Source organism: Trichosurus vulpecula, chromosome 3, assembly GCF_011100635.1.
Source record: "Trichosurus vulpecula isolate mTriVul1 chromosome 3, mTriVul1.pri, whole genome shotgun sequence".
Classification (NCBI taxonomy): Eukaryota; Metazoa; Chordata; class Mammalia; order Diprotodontia; family Phalangeridae; genus Trichosurus; species Trichosurus vulpecula.
The window spans coordinates 95,249,638-95,267,991 of record NC_050575.1 but is presented as its reverse complement, the minus strand read 5'-3'; the positions used below and the strand labels follow the sequence as shown (position 1 = coordinate 95,267,991).

General features: G+C 47.9%; 1 protein-coding gene across 2 annotated transcripts; it reads left to right on the top strand.

The window, feature by feature from the left end:
- Positions 1–1,241: 1,241 nt before the first annotated feature.
- SNCB (synuclein beta) lies at positions 1,242–7,983 on the top strand. Of its 2 annotated transcripts, XM_036751427.1 has the most exons (6): positions 1,242–1,573; positions 2,521–2,652; positions 4,910–4,951; positions 5,182–5,300; positions 6,407–6,496; positions 7,276–7,983. In XM_036751427.1, the coding sequence occupies exons 2-6, from the start codon at positions 2,532–2,534 to the stop codon at positions 7,306–7,308; spliced, it is 405 nt and encodes a 134-aa protein (XP_036607322.1). In that variant the 5' UTR covers positions 1,242–1,573; positions 2,521–2,531; the 3' UTR covers positions 7,309–7,983. The 2 variants fall into 2 exon arrangements, with proteins under 2 accessions (XP_036607322.1, XP_036607321.1); XM_036751426.1 differs by lacking the exon at positions 7,276–7,983 and having other exon boundaries at positions 1,270–1,573; positions 6,407–6,544.
- The last annotated feature ends 10,371 nt before the right edge of the window (positions 7,984–18,354 follow it).

Sequence of the window (18,354 nt, the reverse complement as noted above, 5' to 3'; positions counted from 1 at the left end):
CTCTTGGGGATACAGACCTAGTGGTGGTTTAATAAGCATTTATTAAGCACTTACTATGTTCCAGGCATTGTGCTAAACACTGGGGATACAAAGAAAGGCAAAAGCCAATCCTACCCCTCAAGGAGTTCTCAGTCTAACTGGGGAGACAAGCAAACATGCAAACAACCACATAATCAAGGTATATACACAAGACATATTGGAGATAATTAACAGAGGAAAATAACTAATATTAAGAGGGACCTGGAAAGATTTCTTGCACAAGGTGGGATTTTAGCTGGGACCTGAAGCAAGTCAGAAGGCAGAAATGAGGAGGAGAGAATTCCAGGCATGGGGGATAGCCAAGAAAATATGTCAGAAGATGGACCAAAACCTATGTCTTCTGACTCTGAATAGTGTTTTCCCTCTTATATCATGGTGCCTGAAGAAGAGGGGGAGAGGAGAGGATGATGTCTCTAATTCCAAGCCCATGAAATCACACCCAGCACTAAGTAGGAAACCAGGACAAAGAGGGGATCCCATCTTAAGATCAGAGCAACCATCTACACCAGGGTTGGGGAAGCTGGGGCCTCTAGGTCCTCAAGTGTGGCCCTTTGACTAATCTGCACTTGAGGACCTAGAGGGCCACATGTGGCCTCTAGGCCCCAGGTTCCCCACCCCCGGTCTACACTCTAAGTAGTAGAAAGCCTACCTTATTTGGCGTCAGAGGATCTCAGTTCAAGTCCAGACTCTGATGTGGGACTTTAGGCAAGATTCTCTACCCACTCAGTCACCTCATTGGTAATGAAGGGAATTCAAACACATGATCCCTCCAGGATCCCTCCAGAAGTATGACATCAGCAGGTGGGAAAAGCTTGGATTTTACGTGGAAAGGTATGGCTTTGAATGCTAATTCTATAGCTTTGCTGCCTGTGTGACCTTGGGCAAATCCTTTAACCTTTATGGGCCTCAGTTTACTCCTTCCGTAGAATAAAGTTGCACTGGCTGTTCTCTAAGACTCCTTCCAGTTTCCAGGTCTACCATCCTATTTTTTCCCCTAACCTCTAGCTTCCCCTCCACCTCTAATAATCCACAGAGACACTCGTATTTTGACTCTGAAGTAGGAGCACAGGCCCTCTGACCTGGCCCCGCCCTGGGCAAGCTGTCACGAAGAAGGAGCCCAGCCGCGCCCCGCCCCTCTCACCACCCCTTCCCCTCCCCGCTCCGAAGCAGGGCTTGCTCAGGCCGCCAGGGGGGAGTCGAGAGCTCTTAGCTGCCGCAGCGGCCGAGAGAGGAGCTGGGAACTGGGAGCAGACACTGGGGAGGAAGAATCGGGAGACAAACAGAACCAGGGAGAGCGCACCGAAGGCCGGGGACAAGCTGTCACCTCCGAATCGGGCCGCGCTACGCTCCATGGCTCAGCCCTTCTGCAAGTCCAGAGAGATCTGAGCGCCCCCTGCACCCCCGCTCCGGCTCCGGCCCTTCCCGCAGAGACATCGCCGCCCCTCCATCCACCAACCACCGCCGCATCCCTCCCTCTCTCTTCATCCATCCATCCATCCACCCATCCATCCCCAGCCCGGTCGGCCGGGCCCAGGTGAGGCAGCCATGCGCCCAGAGAAGGGCTAGAGAAAAGGCTGCGGGGGGTGGGGGGTGCCAGGGCTTCTGGGGAGCTGGAGAGAGTTGGGGAAGAAAAGGTGCCCTGGGGCTTGGGAGGAGGGAGAGCACAGGGCGGCGGGGCCAAGGAGGGGGGGGGGGCAGTGTGTTGTAAAAGGAGGAGACTTGGGGGTAAAGGAAGACAGAGTGCTGGAGCTGCTGGGGCGGGAGGGGGGGAGAAGCATAGGTCACCCTGGGGCTGGCTCTAGGCTGCAGGTCGGGACGAGGACAAGGTATCGAGGGGTGCAAGGGAATTGGGGGTTAGGGAAAGTGTTGGACCAGACAGGGCCTGGGGTCTGGAGATGGAAGAAGAAGGGCCCCAGGGCCCTAGATCTGGGGGCGGGATTGAGCTCTCTAGAGGAGGTGGAGAGGAGGGAACATAGGGTACAGGGGCTTTGGGGAAAAGTGGGAAATAGGAAAAGCTTGAAAAGCATCTCAATAGAAGTAAAGCCTGCAGCCCCCAACCTCATTTCTCCTTTCTGATTTTCTAACCCCCACTTCATGGCATGGGTGCGTGTGTGCCTGCGCGTGTGACTTCGTGTGTCCCTATGTGACTGAGCATGCGTCAGTGCACGTCTATGGGTCAATGTGTGTGGCCCCCCAGTTGGTGCTGTGGCTCTGACTCCACTAAAGCCCCCACAACGGAGTCCTCAGCCCCTCCCAAATTTCCTGGGCTTCAAGGACACTGAGACTTTGGTCCACTGTTAATGGGAAGGGATAGGGGCCTCCCCAGGTAACTGGACTGAAGAAAGTAGGGGCCTCAGAGGGGAGACATTGTGAAGGGAAGCAAAGGGGAAAGGGAATGGCTTTGCCTCCCCCACTTTTGGGATTTCCCCCCAGGATACCTCATTCTGGGGTCAACAGGTCATCTTCGTCCTGCCCCTACAGATTCCAGCAAGATGGACATGTTCATGAAGGGCCTGTCCATGGCCAAGGAGGGCGTGGTAGCTGCTGCAGAGAAGACCAAACAGGGGGTCACAGAGGCTGCAGAAAAGACCAAGGAGGGTGTCCTCTATGTTGGTGAGAGCTGCCCCCTTCCATGCAGGCAGACCTGGTCGGACCTAGGCAGACTAACCAGGCTTTACCCAGGAGACCATCTCAATAGAGCGGCAAGGATTGTAGTATGAAAGTCATGGGTGGAGGATGGGTCACTGAGAGGGGTCAAGAGAGAGTGAGATGAAGAGTCAAGAGGGAATGAACAAGAGTCAATGGGTTAACAATTAGAGATCAGAACAATGAGTCAACAGAAGGAATCACTATGGGAGGGATCAGGGTTCAGGTGTTGGAGTGGGGACAGTGTTAGAAGCAAGCAGTCAGAGGTGGTGTGGAATCTTGGAATGAGCTCTGGGCATGGAGACAGAAGAACTTAGCTGTGTGCCTTTAAATCACATTCTAGGATTTTCAGGAATTGTCTCTGAGCTTCCTTTTCCTCATCTTTAAGATAGGGGTAATAATATGTGCATTACCTACCTCACAGAGGTGTTGGAGGGATTTTCTAAGTGTTGTATTTTGCAAACATTTTAGAAATGTGCCTCATCATTGTGATGATGATGGGTTAGTGGTGTTAGCCAGGGGTCTGGTAGGAATTCAGTAGGTGATAGTGTGTATTTTTGTCTCATCCACCTCCTGATTGCTTCTCTGTCTACCCCTTCATGCTGCTCTCTGGTTGCTGGGGAATATCCCCATTTCATCTCATCATCATGCTCCTTAGTCAGCATGATACTGGTACCAGACCTAAGACTCTGAAAAAGGCCACTTGGATTTCGAGATTTAAGAGAAACTAAGAGGAATCTCTAATGGGAAGGGAGTGGGGCAATGGAAATATCAGCCAAGAGAAAGGGGGTCTGGGAAGCTTGAACTTAGAGGGGCTGGGTTTGAGGCTTAACTCTTCCATTTTGTAGCTGTGTGACCTTGAGAAAGTCATTTTCCTTCTCTCTGCCTCAGTTCCTCATTTGTACAATGAAGAAATTGGATTAGATAATCTTTAAGGTCCCTTATAAGTCCAATTCAGTGAATCTAAAGTGCTGCTCTCAGAGTCTAGCACAGTGCCTGGCACATAATAGACACTTTATAAATGCTTGTTGATTCATGCCTGGGTGAGCAATGTTCCTTCTATCATTCCTCTTCCAGCCCTTAAGCTAAAACCTAAAAACTCCCTTTTTGTCTCTGAAGATACAGAATCTTTTCCTGCTTGGTACCTAACTCCCCCTTTGTTGTCTAGTGAAAACTGCTGTCTTTCATAATTCTCTGTCAAACTGGGCAACAACTCACATATTTCTTGTGTATTCATTATGTATCTTTTTTCTCAGGCCCTTTTCAAAGGCTGATTTTCCTGCCCCTGTACAGTTTACATTACCTTGTTCCTGCCTGCCCTTACCTCTTTCTAACTCTCCCTGAAGTAGTCTCTGCCCTCTTCTCTTGAGTTAAGGACCCTTTTCCCCCACAGCTTGGACCATGCCATTCCTTTGATAAGATCTCCTTTTCAGGAGCTATTAACAAAAGCCCCCTTAAAACTCCAAAATACTTAATACACTAACTAGTGATGCCCAGAGCCTCAGGTCTTATTCACTTGTGGGAAGGGAAATTTGTCATAGGACAGAAGCAGTGAGTGAAATGAGGTTCCATGGGAGTTGTTGGTGGCTAGAGAGACCTTCTCTGTCTCAGGGCCACCAGGCGAGAGCAGCAGGGAGGGCAAGGACAAAACTGGTCTTATCATGGTTGTGGCTATCTGTGCCTAGTCCATCTAGTTGCTTTCTCCTGAAGAAAGGCCCACCTGGGTTCCTTTGGCATCCAGGGCCTGCCCTGGTCTTAAGGAAGCTCTCCTAGGTCCAACTCAAGAACCCCAGACTCCTCTCTCTCTTTCCTCTCCTCTTCTCTCTCTCTCTCTCTCTCTCTCTCTCTCTCTCTCTCTCTCTCTCACACACACACACACACACACACACACACACACACACACACACACGCACGCACCCCTGAAGGGGAGGGCTCCCTGACTTGGGCACATTTGGGAGCCAGATTGGTCTGGTAGGTAGGGGACGGTTAGTTACTGTTTGAATTTTCCGTTGTCCTCTCCTAATCATAAGATGAGATAAGGACCTTAGAAATCAAATAATTCAAGCCCTTTATGGTACAAAGGGACAAAATGAGACCAGAGAAAAGAAGTGACTCTAAGGGACTGCACTTGAGCTCGGGTTTTCTGACTTTAGGGCCAGTATTCTCTTTTCATTCCACTGTAAGAGGGGGCACTCTCTGACCCGAGACTTTTCTCTTTCTCCAGGAAACAAGACCCGGGAGGGGGTGGTACAAGGCGTCACATCAGGTACCAGCCCCCTCCTCCTTCCCCTGCCCTTGCCCCGGGTGATGCCCCAGAAGCTTGGGCTGTGCCCTAGGATATCACGATATCCCGGGAGGCGGGAGGGTCACTGAACGCTCTGCCCTGCAGAATGGTAGCCCTGGATCCGCTATCTGAGTGGGAGCGGGGAGGGACCTGCGCTCCTGGCCCTGGCCACAGGGAGGCGATACACTGATCCCTCTGTGGCCACTTTGCAGTGGCCGAGAAGACCAAGGAGCAAGCGTCCCAGCTAGGAGGCGCGGTGTTCTCTGGGGCTGGGAATATCGCGGCTGCCACGGGCCTGGTGAAGAAAGAGGAGTTCCCCACCGATCTGAAGGTGAGCGCCCCCTGCAGGTGGGCCGAGGATCTGCGAGGGATTTGGGAGAACTCGGCCCCGCCCAGGCCCACCCGGCCCCACCCCACTTCAGACACACCCTGGCAGCTTCTAGTGGCCTTCGCGTTTGCATGGTAGCATGTCTGTACTGTTGCATGTTTGTATGCAAGCATGTATCTCCATATAAATGTGACTTGTGTTTGTACATCTGTGTTTGCACAGATGTGATCTTAAGTGAGTGGAGTCAAGGTCTAATCCCGCGTGAGTCTCTTACACTCTCTGCCAAAAGGGTACAAATCACATGTAATTGGAGAAAATATTATTCGCCAGTCTGGTGCTTGTGCTACATGTGTGCGTGGTCCTTGGGTACCCCTCTGTGCATTCCACAGGTGTCCCCTTGGGTGTGTATAGGTACCCTTAAAAGCATGAGCAAAGTGCACGTGCCTACAATTGCCCTGTGTCCATAAAATTTGTCACCTAGGTACATAAAGCATAGGAATATTAAAGCGCTCAGGTGTGCTTGCTATACATGTGACTACATACATGCCTGTGTGCCATAGTATTAGTCTTGTCCGTTCAGGTTGCATTATGTACCTCCAGGATATCTGTGGGCTCGTCGGTGCATCTTCGTGCACTTGAGCCACATATGTGCCCCTGTGGGGAAGCAATGGTCAGCAGACCCACTGTTGTCTGTTGGTATTTGCCTGGGTCTGGGTGGCAGCTGGGAAGGGGGAGGGGGAAGAGTCTTGGATCTCACCATTCAGCGGCTGCCTCCCAGCTTATCCCAGAATAGCAGCAGCTGAAGGAACCAGGCCACGGGGGGGGGGAGGAGGGGGGAGCAGTGCAAACCAGGGGGCTCATGGCAGGGCAGATGAAGGAAGCATCTCTAGGAGGAGATGCCTCCTACCCTATACCCATCTCTTTTCTCCCCCTTGTGGGTTTGGGTTAGGAGAGAGAGAGCTGTACAGGGGAAGAAATGAGAGAAATACTCAGTCTGGTCCTTGTATTTCTTTCATTTCCTACCGTCTTTCTTGGGTCAGTTTGTCTGTCTTGAGAGGGTACTGAAGACTAAGGACCCTCCTTCAGTACTCCCCTGTTTCTTCCTCTAGCCAGAAGAAGTGGGCCAGGAGGTTGGGGAAGAGCCAATGGCTGAGCCACTGCTGGATACTGAAGGAGAGAGTTATGAAGAGCCCCCCCAGGTAAGCTCAGCCCTGGACATAGGCACTGAAGTCAATCCAGGAGAATAACAAGCCTTTGGATTCTCAGTGCCAGGCCTCCCAGACTCAGACCTCCTCTCTTACCCTATCCTTGGAAGCCCAGGCTAAAGAGGAGAATAGAGTTCTTGGCAGAGCTGAGGCCTCCAGGGCTTTCTCCTCTTCCAGGAAAGGACATGGGGGATGTGGGACCCTGCTGACCCGAATTTGTGCCTCAGCTTTCTACTTATGGGTAGGGATCATAGAATCACAGAAGGTCCGACCTGGAAGGGGCTGAAGAACACAGAACACAGGATGCTAGAGTGAAAAGGAACTTTAGATGTCATCTATCCCAGGGCTTCCTAACCTAGGGTTCATGAACTTTAAAAAATTTTGATAATTGTTTATCAGTATACTTGTTTTCCTTTGTAATCCTATATATTTTATTCTATGCATTTAAAAGCATTATTCTGAGAAGGGGTTTCTAGGCTTCCCCAGACTGCCAAAGACACAGAGAAAATTAAAAACCCCTGGTCTGGTCTGAGCTCCTTCTTACAGAAGAGAATATTAAAAGCCCTAGGAGGGCTTGGCCAAGATCAACAAAAGTGGCCATGCTAAGACTAAAACTCAGCTTTCTTGACTCCCCTATGGCGGGGGGAGGTTTCCTGGGGGAGAGAAATTCTGAACAGGGGGCAAAGGATGGGATCTTCCAATGCTATCACTCTGGGTCTAAAATGTATTTTGGTTCCTTTCCATGTCTTTCCCCACCCCAACTTCCCCCACAGGAGGAGTACCAGGAATATGAACCGGAAGCATAATGGGCCGGGCTCCGGCCCTCCCACCAGCAGCACAATAACCGGCCCCCTAACCCCCAGAGCCAGGGCTAACCCCTACTTCCATTCCCCTCAACATAAGATCTTCCTGACCCAAGCTCTTCTCCCCTTCCCAGAAGTCTGTGTTTGGTGTCTGTCCTTCCCTCCCTCCTGGGGGCAGTGGGCAGGGTGGAGAGCCTGGGAGCCTCCCAGTTCTCCTCCCCCAGCCACCCCCTCTCCCAGAGTGGGATACAGCATGGCCCATATGTTTTTAAACAAAGTTAGGCAAAATCAATCCTGGCCTAGGCTAAGACTGAAGTACTTCCTGCCTGGCTGGGGGCTCCCTGGGTGAGCCTGGGTCCCCTATACTTCCTCCCTACAATTGGGCCCCTGGGGCTCCCCAGGGTAGCCTAGACCCCCTCCAGGACCTAAGAACTTGTGTTTTTAACCCAAAGCAGGAGCCAGGCCATGTATTTCCATCCCCTATCTCCAATTCCTCTGTCCCCTGCCCTCCCTTTGAAAATTTCACTGGAGTCACCCCCAACCTGACCCGGCCCGGGCGGTGTGTGTTGTGACTGTGGCATGGAGACATCCTTCCCTTCCTGTGTGTGTGTCATGGGGCTGCTCCCCATCCTGGGACTCCCCAGTGTGTCCATGAATAAAGCCAATTGTCTGTATTCATCCCTGTGCTGGCCTCAGCCCTTTCCAGAACACCCGCAGGCCCACTTTGGTCAAGTCTGGGTTTTTGGCTCCTGACCTGGGTCCCTGGATATAACTCTGGAACCTGATATTGATCCTGTTCCTAATCCCTGGTCCTTGTTTAGGACTCTGGTTCTGGCCTGGTAAGCTGTTCCTGGTCTCAGTCCATGTTCCTTGGACCCTGGATACACATGCGACTCCTCTGGAGGGCTAAGATACAAGTCTGGGTGACTTCCTTTCTATGCATAGACTGAGTTTCTTTCACCTCTCTACTTCTCCCCCCAAACCCCACCCCGGCCCCAGCAATGGAGTCCTTCCCCCGTGGGCCCCCCCCAGCAACCCCCTACTCCTGCCTTTGTCTCCTCTCTCTTTTTTTGATGCTCCCTGCCAAGCCGTGCTACTTCAAGGGGCCGTGAATCTTGTCTTCCCAGAGTTAGCTCCTGTGATTCCGAGGTCCTAGCTATGTGCTTCAACTTCCACCGTGTTCCGATCAGAGCAAGGTTTTAGGGGATCGAGACACTCCTGCCCCATTCTCCCCTCAGGCATCAGGCAAATGACCTATTTTTCTATGTGTTAGGCCCCCCCAAAAGCTGGATTGGAGGGATCATGGAAGGCATCATACTGAGATGGTAGGAGGGGGTTTAATGGAGAGGCATGCGCTGTTTAAGATTCCAGATGCCACCTGCTGGTGAACAGCACTTAGGGCCTGCTGGGAACCGCAGCTGGGTGGCGGGGAACCCACACCGCCCCTTCCCTCTTCTTCAGAAGATCTCAGAGCCCTTATCCAAGCGTCTGGGTCCAAGGCCCTACATCCTCCCTCTCCGCCTCCACTGGTGCGGTCTGACAAATCTGGAGAGGCTTAAACCACCGGAATAGATAAGGCAGCCCTTTTGGGGGTCTATGGGACCCTGGGGAGTGGGAGGGACCCTGGCAGGAGCCTGCAGCATTGGAGGCACATACAGACGCAGAGTACACCTCCGCCACCGGAATACACAGACACCCTCCTCCCCCCATACTCACACACAGACACACAACACCCCCCACATTCCTGCACGAGCACACCATACCCCCCCACACACACACTCACAAGTTCTCCTCCACAAAAAAACACTGTACGCTTCCGCCCCCACTGCACAACAGATTTTCTCCCCGCCTCTATTCACACACAGACCCCCACACAATACAATTCGTGCATGATTGCTTCTCGCGTCCCCATCCGCACTTCAACTACCCCAACACACACAGACGGGACATTCACTCATGTATATAGCCTCTGACCCCACGTCCCCCAGTTCACACACAGAAACACAAGAGCCACCCCCTCCGTGCACACACGAACACCCATTCCTCAGAAACACGCGAAAGCAGGCCCAGACATGCGGCTCACTGACACAGACATACAAACGCACACCCCGCCCCCACACTCATGCTGTGTCCAAAGATGCTGTGAAACCCCGCCCTGCTCGGATGCAGTTGTCTTGGTAACAGAGGCAGGGGCGGGAGCGGGTGCCCTTCCACCTTCCCTGGAGCTCCCTCGAGTACACACACACACACACACACACACACACACACACACACACACAATGATACCAGCGAACACCCGACTGGACTTGGGTTCTGAGCTGAGCTGTTCCCAGAGCCAAAAAGCATGGGGGCAGGGAGCAAAGGGATGGAACAAACACTCCATCCTTTGAGACCTTTGAGAAAGGGCCCACCCCACGGTCTCCTGGCACTCACAGTGGAAGAAAGAACTGTATCCACAGAGTATCCTTTTGGCTAGAGGCCTCACACTACCGGCAGAGAATTATGGGAACTTTAAGACCAATATTCACAAGAGTGGACTAAGGTCCCTGGTTTACCCAAGAGGGATGAGGGCAGAATTTCAGGTACTTCCTGCCATACCTCCTTCCAAAGGTGAAGTGCCTCAGAGTCCAAGATGAGGTGTTTCTGTATGGATGTGCTGATGGAAGCTCAGGGTCTGACTTCAACAACCCCTAAACCATCTTATTTCTCAAATGAAGGAAGGAAGTCTCAGAGGGGTAGTAACTTCCCCAAAGTCACACATAGGCTTCTTGAGGGCAAGGACTGGTTTTTGTCTTTGTATGCTCACCCTCTAGCACAATGCCTGACATAGAGTAGGTGCTTAATAAATGTTTGTTGATTGATCTGGAGATCTACCTTAGTCTCCTGACTTCTATTACTCTTTTTCCTAATGCATTATATACAAATAACGAACCTTATGATTGCTACCTTCGGGTAGGGATAAGTATTTACATAGTGTGTATTATGTTACCAGAAACTCTGGGTTATCCGGTCTATGAGTTGTTTGTTAATTTTAAAAAATAACAGTTCACCCTTATAAAGCATTTTACTGATGCCAAATACCTTCATCACACCAACTTTATAAGTACTCTTAAGTATTATTATTATCACTATCATTCCATTTTATAAAGTGGAAACCAAGGCTCATAGAAATTAATTCATTTGCCCCAGCTCACACAACTACTTAATGTCAGTGCTAAGACTTGAACCCACATCTCTAGGCACCGTAGAGTTTGGAGTTGGAATATATGGTTTTATCCCTACTGCAACTCAAAACTCCATAAGTTCAAATGATCTGCTAGCCTCAGACTCCTCGGTAGCAGAGATTACGGTCATATGCCACTATGTTCAGTCAGCCAGCCACTCCTGCTCCTTTGCTAGATTCTCACCAATGTTTCACTTCCTAACTATGAACCCCCAAGGTTCTGTCCTAGCCCTCTTCTCTCTTTAAACCCTTTCTCTCAGTGATATCATCCACTCTCTATGGACTTGATTATCATCTCTAATTAGAGGACTCCCAGATTTCATACTCAGATTCAGTTTCTCTCATGAATTTCTAATGAGATATTTCAAATTGTCTTCCATTTTTTCAATCCTTTGGTTCTGTTTTATAATATCTTGATCTCTCATAAAGTCACTAGCTTCCACTTGCTCCAGTCTAATTTTTAAGGCAGTATTTTCTTCAGTGGTCTTTTGGACCTCCTTTTCCATTTGCCTAATTCTGCCTTTCAAGGCCTTCTTCTCCTCATTGGCCTTTTGGAGCTCTTTTGCCATTTGAGTTAGTCTATTTTTTAAGGTGTTATTTTCTTCAGTATTTTTTTGGGTCTCCTTAAGCAAGTTATTGACTTGTTTTTCATGGTTTTCTTGCATCACTCTCATTTCTCTTCCCAATTTTTCCTCTACTTCTCTAATTTGCTTTTCCAAATCCTTTTTGAGCTCTTCCATGGCTTGAGACCAGTTCATGTTTTTCTTGGAGGCTTTTGATGTAGGCTCTTTGACTTTGTTGACTTCTGGTTGTATGTTTTGGTCTTCTTTGTCCAAAGTCTGAGTCTGAATCTGAGTCTATTTTTGCTGCCTGGCCATGTTCCCAGCCAACTTACTTGACCCTTGAGTTTTTCGTCGGGATATGACTACTTGTAGAGTATAGAGTACTTTGTCCCAAGTTGAGGGGCTGCACTGTTGTTTTCAGAGCTATTTCTACACAGCAAGCTCTGCCACACCAGCATTCCTCCTCCCCCAAGAACTGCCAACCTGGAATGGACTCAGATGTAAGCTGACTCTGCACTCCCATTCAGGTCTGCCACATAATTCCTCCTACCAGGTGGGCCTGGGACTGGAAGCAACTGCAGCTGTAGCTCTGGAAGCAGCCTCAGAGCTGCATCACCTCCACTGCCCCTGGGGCAGTGGCTGAACTGCAAACTCCTTTCACTCTGTCCCAGCAGCTTTTCCTACTAACCTTCTCTGTTGTCTTTGGTGTTTGTGGGTTGAGAAGTCTGGTAACTGCCACAGCTCACTGATTCAGGGCGCTAGGGCCTGTTCCACCTGACTCCCGATCTGGTTGGTCCAGGCACAGTTCATGCTGGGCTCTGCTCCACTCTGCTCCCAGTTCCATGTGGTAGACCTTACACTGTGACCATCCAGGCTGTCCTGGGCTGGAGCCCTGCTTTCCTCTGCTATTTCGTGGGTTCTGCAGTTCTAGAATTTGTTCAGAGCCATTTTTTATAAGTGTTTGGAGGGACCTGGTGGGGGAGCTCATGCAAGTCCCTGCTTTCTAGCCGCCTTCTTGGCTCCGCTCCACCCCCCCATGAATTTCTGTACCATATTACCATGGAGGCAGCTTGGTAGCTCAGTGGATAGAGCGCTGGACCTGGAGTCAGGAAGGCCTAAGTTTAAATCCAGCCTCAGACACTCGCTAGCTGTGTGACCCTGGGCAAGTAACTTAACCTCCGTTTGCCTTAAATCCACTAGAGAAGGAAATGGCAAACCATTCCAGTATCTTTGCCAAGAAAACCCCATATGGAGTCATGAAGAGTTGGACACCACTGAACAACAAAGAAACAGTGATGTCATCCACTTTCCATGAGTTTGATTATCATCTCTAAGCAGATGACTCCCAGATTTATACCCAGACTCACTCTGTCCCATGAGTTCCAGTATCATACCATCAACTACCTAATGGACATTTCAAACTGGATGTCTCACAGGCATCTCAAACTCAACATATTCTCCCTCAAGCTTCATTCTCCATATCCGAGCAGTTGCCAATTCTCTGTTCTACCTATAAAACATCCTTCAAATACATTCCCTTCTCTGCATTCACATGGCCACCATTGAACTCAAGCTCTCATCACCTCTCGACTAGACTATTACAATAGTATCTTAACTGGCTTGCCTGCCTCCAGGGTATCTCTGTCTCTTGGCAATGATACTAGAGTGGTTTGCCATCTTCTTCTCCAGCTCTTTTTAAAGAAGAGGAAACAGAGGCAAACAGGGTTAAGTGATTTGCCCAGGGTCACACAGGTAGTAAGTGTCTGAGGCTGGAGTTGAACTCAGGAAGATGAGTCCTCCTGACTTTAGGTTTGGCATTCTATCCACTGTACCACCTATTACCTACTAGCTATTCCCGTTACATGACATTCCCTTTCCTAGCTCTGTGCTTTTGCAAGGCTATCCCCCATGTCTGCCTGCCATCTTTTCCATCCTCCCCTCTGCCTCTTGCCATCACCTCTATAAAGACTTTTCTCATCCACCCATGTTTTTAATAGAATCCCCACTAATTACTTCACATATATCTTGTATTTACTTATATGTGTACATATTGGTTCCCTCCAAAAATATGTAATTCCCTTGAGGGCAAGGAATATTTCACTTTTGTCTCTATGTTCCCAATGCCTAGCACAGTGACTGACATGTGGTAGGTGTTTAATAAATGCTTGTTGAATGAGTGAGTGAGTGAATGAATGAATCTGAATCTCCCAGTAAAATGTAAAGGTTTTGGATTTTGGATCAGTCTGTGGCAGAGGTTCAGGCGCTAAATCTGAGGTTGAGATTAGGGTTAAGTGCTAGGGCCTTTCTGGGAAAGCATTTTTCTTTGTGTGGAGCTAACTTAGCTCGATACGACTGATTTCAACTCCTTTGGCCCTGTCCTATTCTCTCTTATTGGGCTGTCTGGGATATGTGTATGGTTGGGACAGAGTGGTATCGAAGAATTTAAATAAAAGGCTAAAGAGATTCCTATAGTGACTGGAGGCAGGTGGAGCTGATATAGGAAGGATCCCTATAGAATTCAGGAGTTGGACATTTTGGAATATAGGAATGATACACATTCAGTAGCTGCCCTCCAGCTGAAAGGCCTCCCAATGTTACAGGCGGGGAGGAGCACAGAAGCTAGTCCAGTCCATGGTAAGGATGGTGTCAGTATCCTCGGCTTTCCGACCATCACAGCCGCCATCTTCAACCCTGCTTGTTCTCGTGGGGCACATGAAGGAACCTATAGGATTCAGAGCTAGAAAGGACTCATTTTACAAAGGAGGAAACTGAGGCCCAAAGACTTGGCTAAAGTCATACATGGTGGTAAGTACCAGATGGGATTCAAACCCACATCTTTTGACTATAAAACCAGTACACAACACCAACTGCATCTCAGTCTTCCCCTGGGACTTGTTGGGTGAGGGATGAGAGAACCTTCCCAGGCTCCCATCCCCCATCCCCACCAATCAAGCTGTCCTGAGTCACCAGCCCCATAAGAGCTGAAGGCTAGCCCAGAGACCAGCTGCAGCCGATCCGTAACCATGACTTTATTTTTGTTTTCTCCTTCCCTATTTATAGCTTCTTCCCCTCCCCAACTTTGCAGGAAGAAACCGTCTCCTACATCCCAGTTGCTTAGGAACAAGAGCTGGGCAAGTGGGGTTGGGTGAGGGGAGGGGGGAGCTTGTGCCTGGATCAAGCACGAATGCCATGCACATACACATTTTTACATACACTGGGACCAAGGGAGACAGAAGGAAGGATTTTCCTTCCTCTTCATCCAACTCCCTTGGAACTCTACATCAGTGTCCCCAACCCCCGACTCCCAATTAGTTTAGCTAGGGCTTTCTCCAGGTAAACTTAAGCCTGGGCTGAAAGCAAAAGAACAGGAAATATGGTGTACTGGAAAGAGTGTGACTCTAATATACTGTTGGCAAAGATGTGAATTGGCATAACATTCTGGGATTTGTTATCCTTTTCTAAAACAAAAAAGTGGTTAGAATGTCTGTATCCTTTGACCTGGAGATTCTATTCCTAGGCCTATATTTTGGATGTGGGATTAGTGGGGGATGGGGGGAATGGGGGGTGGGGAGGAGCAGCATTAAAGATAGCAAGAAAAATCCCATATACACCAAAATATTCATAGCAGCACTTTTTGTGGTAGCCAAGAACTGGAAACAAAGTAAGCATCCATCGACTGGGGAATGACTAAACAAACTGTGGTACATGAATGCAAAGGCATAGTACCACACTATAAGAAATAGTAAATATGAGGAATTCAGAGAAATATGGAAAGGCACATAAACTGATGCAGAAAGAAATAAGCAGGACCAGGAAAACAATATGCACAGTGACAACACAATCTTAAACAAAAAAGAACAACAAAATAATACTGAAAGCTATGTAATTATAGTGACCACATTTGGCATCAGAGATGAGATGAGAAATTGCACCTGCCACCCTCCATTGAAAGGCAGTAGAAGATGGTTGTGGGTTATTGCATATGCTTTGATATGCAATCATTATGTTGCTTGTGTCTGATACTTTTTTATTCTTTTTAAATCTTTGTATAAAGGAAAACTTGCTAAGTAGGTGATGATGGAGGGAGATGCTTATAAATTAAGCTGATGTAAAAACACCCAGTCCTCTAAAAATGAGAAACAGGGCTGGACTTGAAGATAGGAGAGCTCTGGGTTCAAATCCTGAATCTAACCATTATCACATCATCAGATGTCTCTGAGTTTCACTTTACTCCTTTGATAAAGTGGTATAATAATAGCACCTATGTCAAAGAGTTGTGAAGAACAAATAAGATAATGAATGTTGTTAAGTGCTTTGTAAAACCTTAAAGCACTACATAAAAATAAGCTCTAATTATATCTGACCCTACCCAGGGCTGACTCCAGTCAGATCTCAGTTCATTGTATTACAGAACAACAAACTGGAAAAGTAGCTTAGAAAACATCTAGTCCAACTATCATGTTGTTGTTGTTGTTTAAAAAAAAGAAAAGAAAAGAAACTGAAGAGGGAGGGAAAATTGTTTGATCATAGTCTTACTGGTAGTGTCAGAGCCAGGCCCTGAGTTGAGGTTTTCTCACTCCAGATCCAGTGCTTTTTTCATCCTTCCATGCCATCAAGTGGAACTGAAGGAGGAGGAAAACTGGACACACATCCTGTATGTCTAAGATGACCCATTTTGGTGTTTCAATCATATCTGTAAAGTCTTATGCCGTGCAAATTTATCTAAACTTGCATCTCTGCTAGGTCAACTAATGAGACCAATCATCCACTCCTCCACTCAGCATTTATTTATTTACAAATTTCCTCCTCCTCCCAAAATGGCTTTGGGGTTTACAAAGAATGATCACAGATGTGTTCACTTGATCACCACAACAACCTTTGGAGGGAATCAAGACAAGAGTTGTTATCCCTTTTTTCATGAGGAGGAGGCCAGGAAAAGGAAGAAAGGTCATGAAGCTGCTCAAGGACAAAATTAGGACCTAAATCTAGGTCACTTGACTCCCATTCCAGGGTACTTCCTTGTCCCTACTGTGTGCCCAGTCCTGAGAAAGAATCATAGGATGACATTTTAGAACTGAACAGGACCTTGCAGGAACATTTAGTTCAACCTCTTAATTTTATAAATGAGAAAAGTGGGACTCAGAGTGAAGTAACTTGTCCTTTGACAGGCAGATAAGGGACAGAGTAGAGATTTGAGCTCAGGTCTTCTGATTTTGAATCCATTGGTCTTTCCTCTGCAACAGGCTTCCACCAACAAGCAGTCCTGGAGGTTTTAATGGACAACTCCTCATAAATAATAGAATGTAAAGCTGAAGTGGACCTTAGAAATAATCTAATCTACCTGCCTAGATTGAGAGATTGACCTAGTAAATGGAAGAACTAGGATTTGAACCCAGGTCATCTGACTTCAAATACCACATTCTTTGCACTGTACAATGCTGCTTCTCCTCTTAGGTAACAGATTTTATCTCAGAAGTATGGTCAATATGGAGAAAAGACATTATGGAGTTAAGAGTGCAGTGAAAGAGGGTTCCTTTCTCCACCTTCTGGGAGAGACCGGAGATCATAGGAAAGAAAACACTCTGGGGAGACATTTGTTATCTTAGCTGTCTTCAAATATCTGAAGGACTCTTATGCAGAAGAGAGATTAAGCTTGCACTATTTGACCCCAGAAGGCAAAAAGAAGAAGCAATTGGGGGAGTTGCACAGCAGCAGAGTTTAGCTCCATAGAAGGAAAATGTTTCTAACAACTACAGTTGTCTAAAAGCTAAATGGCCACCCTTGTAAGTTAGTTTGCTCCCCAGGAATGAAGGTTGCTAAGCAAAAGCTTGATGATTCCCTGTGAGAGATAGTGTGGAAGAGTCATAAGCAGGAGTTGGGAACCCTCTAGTCCCTCCTAGCTTTGAGATGGTAGAATCCTGACATTCGCTGGGGGCTGTCCATAGTGCTGAACCTAAGAAATTATTCTTCCTTGAATTTTTGGAAGCAAATTGCCCACACCACATCCCCTTTCACAGGTATGATACCTCTGCCCAACCAGAATCATAGGATTTAGAGCTGAAAAGGATAGAGAATATTAAGCCCAGTCCCTTAATTTTAAAGATAAGGAATCTCAGGATAATAGAGGTAAAAATAACTTTCTCGATATCAAATAGATATTAAGTAGGAGAGCTGGGATTTGAATCCAGCTTTGACTCCAAACCCAGTGCAATCAGGGCCTCCCCTATGAACTCTGAAAAAGTACCAAAGTGTGATGTAGTAGAAAGACACTGCATCTGACATCAGGCGACCTGGATTCTTCCATTTGTTATATCTCTGATCTGAGTAGTTTCTTCATCTCTTGGGGCCTCAGTTTCCTGATTTGACAAATAAAAATGATAACATATGCACCCTCAGCCTCACAGTGTTGCTGTGAGGAAAGAGCTTTTTAAACCTTAAGGTGCTATAGAAATGAGAGCTATTATTATCTGGACACCAGCTGCTTGTCATCCACACTGGTGAGTTTTCTTCCTAGTGATGACTCTGGGCATGTGCAATATGAGTAACTTCTTGGCGGAGCCTCAGACCCCAAAGTGCCTGAGACCAGCCCTTCACTTACCAGTTTTTCTCCCAGCTGGGACCCTGGTTTCCAATTCAGGGGAGATGTGTCTTTTCCACTCTGTCCCCAGGAGAGTGGCATTCCCCCATCGGGCCCCACTGTCTGTGTTTGTGTGTGGGGCCAAAGGGATTTAGAGGCCAGTGATGAGAAATGGTCTGAGACTAGTGATGATCTAGTATCCAATAAGAGAGAGATCTACCTAGGAGAAAACAAAATGGAAAGGGGACCCCTATCTTAAGACACTAGAATTCCATTCTCTCTCTCTCTCTCTCTCTCTCTCTCTCTCTCTCACACACACACACACACACACACACACACACACACACACACACGTGCACGCACACACGCACGCACACACACGCACACAGACATCACTTTGCATAAATCTGTATTTATTTGCATGAAATTAGTGCCAAATGTGTAAAATGAAATCAGTTCCTTCCATTGGATGCAGCCAAAATTCAGAGGATAGAGCTCTAGGCTGGGAATCAGGAGGCCTGTGTTAGGTTTTGAGTCTTTACTGACCCACCGTGTGAAATATAGAATGTAAGTTCCTTGAGAATGGGGACTTTTTTCTTATAATTTATTTTTATCTCTCCAAATGCCAAGCACAGTGTCTTACACATAGTAGGGCTTAGTAAATGGTTTTTGGATTGGATTAATTG